General features: G+C 30.2%; 1 protein-coding gene across 1 annotated transcript; it reads right to left on the bottom strand.

Moving 5' to 3' along the window:
- LOC105154788 (BRCA1-associated protein) lies at nt 1-7,490 on the bottom strand. The gene is made up of 6 exons (XM_011070511.2): nt 7,106-7,490; nt 6,589-6,892; nt 5,472-5,661; nt 1,754-2,072; nt 1,084-1,508; nt 1-883 (listed from the first exon to the last, which is right to left on the bottom strand). The coding sequence occupies exons 1-6, from the start codon at nt 7,182-7,184 to the stop codon at nt 518-520; spliced, it is 1,683 nt and encodes a 560-aa protein (XP_011068813.1). The 5' UTR covers nt 7,185-7,490; the 3' UTR covers nt 1-517.
- Between the last annotated feature and the right edge of the window lie 9 nt (nt 7,491-7,499).

The following is a 7,499-nucleotide window of genomic DNA, read 5'->3' as shown; positions in this document are numbered from 1 at the left end:
TATATGAAACAATTAATTTATTTTGAAATATAATACATAAAGAAATATAATACATAAAGAAAATTTATATAATTTCTCGCTTCTGATAATTGCAATCCAATAAAGATGCACTAATGTAGTAAAAAATCAATAGCCTTAAACTTATATTAGTATATCTGTAAATTAAATAAAAAGTAAATAATAATTTAGTAAAATCGTAACGTTCTTCTTCGCACATTTTAAAAATTAACTTCAGTACACTTTTTTTATGTATGGCGTTTTTTCCTTGCTATAATCGTTCTTCTAATTCAGAATATTGCATTTTGCATTTTGTTTTGCATATTGATGAAGAAAATTCTCAAATGATAATTGGAAAAGATTTAGGTTTAAATAGATCAAAAGAATTTTTAATGAGCTTTAATGAAGTTTTTTTCTTTCTTCTGGCGCGACGGATCTAAAGAGATCCGGCCTCACTTTTCAGAGAAATCGTCTCTAAGTCTCACGATTCTTGGATTTAGTCCTCCAATTTTTGATCTAGTTAATGCTTTTTTTTACGTCCGCGAGATCCGAATGATTTCTCGTTTTTAGGGCTTGGAGGAATAACAATACGACCAGTAGCGATCTCATCTCGATCGACGGATTCATCAATTTGTTTTTGAGCCTCAAGAAAAAACATGAGATCTCGATTCTGCTCTTTTAAATCAGTGATCTCTGCTTCTTTGGCGGACAGTTCATCTTGTAATGCCTTGTATTTTGTCTGCCACGAAGTCTGATTCAATTCTAGAGCCTTTCGCAGATCTTTTTCTTCTGTTAATTCCGCTTGAATTTGTGCCAATTTATTGGTAGAATGTTGTAGACGCTTGTCCAACGTCTGCTTGTCGCGATTAAACGTTGTGAATTGTTTCTGTTAAAATAAAGAAACATTTTCTTCATAGTATAATTAAAAGGAGTAAAGAAAAATAGAGAAGGAAAAAATAAGAAAGCAAAAAAAGAAAAGGAAAGAAAGAGGAATAAGGATAGAATAAAAGAAAAAGAAGGAGAGGCGAAAAGAAGAAGACAAGGTAATATACATACATTTTACTATTGTTTTTAAGAATTATGTACCTTGAGTTGTGAATTTTCCTCAAGCACTTGTTCTAATTTATCTCTCAGCTCGGTAAGCTCTGCTATGGAGCGTTGTTCTGAACGATTGAGCCTCTCTTCATAGTATTGTCGTTGCGTTTCCAACTGTGACGTTAGCAAATACGTGAATTCTAACTGTACTGAATCTACCTTATCCTCCACAGCGGCACCCTCACTCTTGGTTGTTGAGCAGCCACCTTCTACCATTTTACCATCTTTGTCCTGTAATAATCGATGCACAAAATTGTCGCCTACGTAATCCCAGACGCGATTGTTGCCTAACTGCATCGCGTAGCAATGGTGTGTATCTCGGTAGTGTTCAAACGCATGACCTTGATGATAACGCGAACAGCCTATGTGACCACAGATCAAGCAAATCCATAAAGCATCATTGCTGGCATCTGCAACTAAAGATATTCGTGCAAAGCATATTAAAAGAGGCCTCTAACATGATAGAAGATTCCACACAATCATTTCCAACGAAACCATATCTTTTTCTAAAAGAATGCAAAATGTGCCAAATATTATTATACAATGTGAAATTTAATCAAATAATTTGAAATAATTTCTTAAAATTTCTTTTAAAAAATTGTATATCTTATTAAATTAAATTCAAGTTTAAACAATTCAAAGCAATTAGATAAACATTTACCACATTCCATGCAACGACTATCTGCTAGTGGCTCTGGTGTTTGAGCGTATCGACAAATTGGACAGGATGTGTCACCCCATTTAACGAGGCAGCTGGAGTGGAAAGTATGATTGCACAATATCGTCAGGATTCCATCCACACTCTCATCCATTCTTTCAAGACAAACGGGACATGATGGCAACTCTGTGTGTCCACTTAAGGGCATTCCATTGTTCCCTATTTCGACTCGGGATACAAATACCATGTGACAAACCACATCTGGTTCTAGAGAGTTGTAGGGAGCACCATTGAAAGTTTCGTAGAACTCGCTTGCTGCGCTCTGAAATGCATAAAATAAAAGTTTATCTTATTTTGAATAACATATTTTTAATTTACATAAATATGATAGAGAACGCCAATAATCGGTCAAAGTTAGATTAATGATAATAAAGGACTCTTTATACCAATAAATAATAAATACAATATAGGATAAGTTTAAGAATCTAATATATAAATTTATATTCAACCAAGAAGTTACAAATTTGAACTTATTATATAATAATCGATTATAACATGTTTTTGCCTTAAGATTAGATCCTCTTCAGATACTAAACGCAATGATGTTACTACATTAAACCAGTATTGGTAGTCATGGAATTCGATGTACGTATGTCGAGAGACTGGATGAAAGTTGAACTGAGGAAACGAAAATGCTCGCCAAAAGATTGGAAGATCGATTGAAAAGAATTTCATTATACTCTAATACAAATAAATTAAATTAATTATATTTAATTATGAAGCAAGCAAATACGTCACTTCGATAGAACACTCACCAATTATTCAAAAGAATTATACTTCGTTAGTACGATGCTCGTCAGAATATATTAGTCAGTGATTATAAATAATTGTATCAGTCACGGAACAAAATTTGAGATTTGTGACTGTCACGTGGTCCCACACTGATTAAACGAAAAATAATCAATCGAATGTGATCTTAGTAATGCAAAGTCAGATCTTGTTTACAATCAGAATGTACGCTTTATGTAGCTCTCAGTATCAGTATTTGAAGATTAAGACTTTTTTTATCGTTTAATATGTAGCATCTCTGAAACTAACAGTTTATTATAACATAGTTCTTGATCAAGGATTTACTCCAAAACATGTTCTAGTTTCACTCTATAATCAGTTATAAATATATAACGGAACGGGAAGACGTATTAGCATATATGATTTTGATGTTCCGAAATTCAAGTTTTTAGCTGTCTCCCCGTCTGTCCTACATATGCTTCACAATTATTGCTTAGTCTTATAAATTACATTATTTTTCGAGAAGTGAGGAATCCTTATGTACTTTGATATTTTATATTTTTGTAGTTAATTCGAACTGAAAAAAGATATCTTGATATCGTTCCTATTAAACTTATTAAATTTTTCAGTCAAGGAATAAAATCTATGATCGAAACAACCGATGAATCCTCGTTATCATTAACTCGATCAACAAACGCTGCACCTCTAACTTTGATGCTTTTTAGTCTCTTATTAATTGTATCAAAAATGAGTTTTAGTGGACAGTCATTATTCAATAAAATGTCAATTATTAGTATTACATTTTTCTCGCGGAATTCTGAATCTGACAGTAAAATAGCTCTATCCACCAAACTGAAGATTACACCTCTTTTCTGAGAAAATGGATGATTGGAGAAAAAATTCAAAAATTTATCCGAAAAACTAAGTTTATAATGCCAATCCAAAGTTACGAGATTGTTTTTAATCATGATTTGGATGTCTAGAAAATTTAATGAATTTCCTTCAATCTCCAAAGTGAATTAGAGACGTGAGTGAAACAAATTAAAGCATTCCAAAAAAGTGAGAACCTCAGATACATAGTGCAGCACATAAGTCATCGACATATCGGATATAAAAAAGAACATGATCATTAAATAAACTCAATGCTATTCTTTCTAATCTTTGCATTATCAAGTCAGCAATGATAGGTGACAAAGGAGAGCCCATGATCGTCAATATTCTATTTATAAATAATATTATCAAATACAAAATACGTGGAATTTAAAATTAAGAACTCCGTTTTTGGTAAATTACATTTTTCTGATAAAATTCCAGTTGTCATTAACACACTCCAGGCTATGTCAATCCGAAAAAAGTATTCGTAAAAAGTGATGTCACGTCTGAAATTAGTTCATAATTATCATCTATATTCATTCCTCTTAGTTTATCAACAAGTTGGAAACTGTTTTTTATATAGCTCTCCGCTTTTAGAATTGACTCAATAATTATGTTATGTAGAAAGGAGACTAAGGTATATAACGGACTGCTTATAGATGACGCAATAATACTAAAGTGACAGTTTGGTTTATGAATTTTTGGCAGAGCATAAGCCCTCGAGAGTAACCCATCACTATAAGATAAATATCTGTATTGAGATTCAGTAATATATTTGCGTCTTCTCCAACCTTTCCAATCTTTTGGCGAGCAATTTCGTTTCCTCAGTTCAACTTTCATCCTCTCGACATACGTATACATCGAATTCCATGACTATCAATATTGGTTTAATGTAGTAACATCATTGCGTTTAGTATTAGGTGTTGGAATTAATTCGTAGCGTTTTTTAATGAAAGAATGTTATTTATTTCACATGAGCATTAAAAAATACATTAATGAAAGTACTTCCCATCACTTGTAAAACGCTACGAATTAATTCCAACACCTAATATATCTGAAGAGGGCCTAATCTTAAGGCCGAAAGATATATATTATAATCGATTATTACATAATAATTTCAAATTTATAATTTCTTGATTGAATATAAATTTATATGTTAGACTCTTACTTGCCCTATATTGTATTTATTATTCAAAGTTAAATGTTATAAATATAATATATATTCTTAATTTAAATTTAATTTTCTTAAAATTTATTATATTTATATTATATTTATATATAAATGTAATTTATATAATATATAAATATATTATATTAAGAATATTATAATGGTTTTATAATAAAAAAATTTAGGTCGATTTACTAAATATAGATAAAAACGTGAACTAGATTATAAGATACCAAATAATAAATTGCTGGGCAATCAATTCATGATAAAGAAATATGGAAATTATTGTCAATTGCACAATTAGAAAGATCGAAAATTAATTAGAATGTTGTAAGATTTGACTAATGATGTAAGATAGAGATGTATAGACGTAGCATGTAATGTAAGATTTGCTTATATTGAAAAGGTCCTAATGTAAGGACGAAACATTTGTTTAAATTTTATATTTTACAAGACATTAAATATTAACAATTAAGAACTAGCATTGGCTCGTAACTCTTTTTACCTCTTACTTTTAATTATCTCAGATGTGACTGTGCGCCGAAACATTCAGACATTAAGCACAATCGCTTTGAGATGCTAATAATATAAATATGATAAGGCGCCGAAACATTCGGATATTCCTATATGTGAAATAATCCCCTCTAAATTAATTCGGTAAAGAACTTATTGCGAAAAATATTATCTCAGCCAGGATTTGACCCTTATATTTTTAATTAATTTTTTGTGCTGAACATTACTTTATTAGAAATTTAATGACATTACTTTACTGGAAATTTAATGAATATTATGTAAATTATGAACATTATGTAAATTTTATATATAAACTAATTGTTTTAATTTATCAAAACTGAAAGTATGTTGTATTACTCCAAACATCTGTTCGCTCACCGATGATCTAAAGGTGATCAGAGCCATATATTGATTTGGACTGCCGTCTCTGAGGATTCTAAAGTATTGTATATCTTGATGACAAGCTGCTGTGAAAGTTAAAAGATCGTGACAAGTCATTGTTGCTGGTACCGACAGAATACAGATAGTATGACTGCGATCCGCGGCGCAATGCATTTCAGTCAATTCACTGTAATCAGAAGGTAAAATCGTGAGTAATTGATATTATATTTTCAAGTTGCTAATTGTATACAAAACTCCCACTTGATCAGAATTCACTTTTTCTTAATGGAAAGAGAAGTTGTTGTTGAGAGAAGTTATGCATTATATTAACAATTATTGCAGTTTTCCAATATTTAACAGCATATATTTAATGAAGTTTCAATTGAGAATTCTTAGATAAATACCATGGATGACATTAGCTGAAGAATATGATTTTATTTAATAATTGAACAATTTTCTTTTCCAATACTTATATGCTACCGTTCAAAAGTTCAGCGCATTTTATATTTTCAATGATAATTTTATTTTTACATATAAAATATGGAATTATTATGGAATAAATATAGAATAATATGATATACTCTCTTATTTTCAAGCATGCTAAAAAATAAATGGAAATTACAATTAATAATTTTTCAAATGAACAAATATGATAGAGGTGTATATAAGTTGGAAAAAGATATCAATTTCAAATTTTGTACTGGACATGGATAAATATTTAAGAAAGTGGTATATAAATAATATTCTCACAGATATTAAGCATCAAGTTACACACAAGTTTTTGATTAAGATATTTAAAAAACTTATTGATAGAATATTAAGAATTTGACTTTGTTATTAAAACCTAAGAAGATTAGATTTGGAGAAGTAATAAATCTAAAAAAGAATATATACTATTTGCCAGTTTTAGTGAATATATAATACAACAAATTAAAAAACGCAATACAAATGTAATATATATACTGTATACATATTTTGTTTTTTATATTACAAAACTTCTCCATAAATAGAGAGTGTGCTGAAACTTTTGAACAGTAGTGTAATTTAAAGATGCAATATATCCATACAAATCATATAATTTGGAATGACTCAAAGCAAGATGGAAGTGACTTACTCCTCCTTAAAGAGATGAAGGATGCCTTTTGTAACTTCAACAAAGGGATTTCCGGAGATAAAGCTTATTTGATCAGGTGAGGTGCAAGCAGCAGCACCAGTTATCTCTGCCGGAGTAGAACTCGCGATATGATTAGAATTTACAAATGATGTCTCTTCGGAATTAGTTCTCGAGAACGAATGAGATTTACTTGTGCTTTGGTTTGATAATAATGGGGATGTAGTCTCTGTCTTATTTGTATAAGTCTCAATATTGATATCCCTTGATTCTCTGCAACCTCTCGTTTTCTTTGCAGCCATTGTACCTATGATATTATATTTATTACTTATAATTATCATATCATTATCAATTACTTTATCGTTATCGATTTGTTAAAAGATCACAAAAGAAATTAGGGTTGCCTTTTACAAAAATATTCTAACTATATAAAGCAATCATATCAATATACAGAAACATTAAAAATTATTTATATTGATAATTGTAATAAATATTACATTCAAGAAATGTTTATGCTTACTGGTGGTCTCTTCTAACTCCGAATCACAAATCTCGATGCGAATAACGCATAAAGACACTAAGACAGCTGATGAATTCATGCCACAATTAAATTACAATATATTATAATAAACATTTCTTTTTATTTATTAAGTCGTCATATCAGTTCGATATATATATATATATAATAGATTTTATAAATTAAATCCTGATCCAACCAATTTATGATCCCCTCGAATGAAGTGTCTAATCAACAACTTGGAAAGGTTAGGATTTAGAAATCAAACAGCAATCGATGTTCAACAGGATAAGGGCATTGAGATTGGCTCTGTTCAGCAGAACGTTTATTTTGCAACTGTTGGAAGTTTTCTTCGCGCTCTTTCATCCGATTGGTCTATATTTTAGGATCTAACGGA

Source organism: Acromyrmex echinatior, chromosome 17 (genome assembly GCF_024713525.1).
Source record: "Acromyrmex echinatior isolate Ae372 chromosome 17, ASM2471352v2, whole genome shotgun sequence".
Taxonomy (NCBI): Eukaryota; Metazoa; Arthropoda; class Insecta; order Hymenoptera; family Formicidae; genus Acromyrmex; species Acromyrmex echinatior.
The sequence above is the reverse complement of the archived record's forward strand: the minus strand, read 5'-3'. Positions and strand labels throughout refer to the sequence as shown.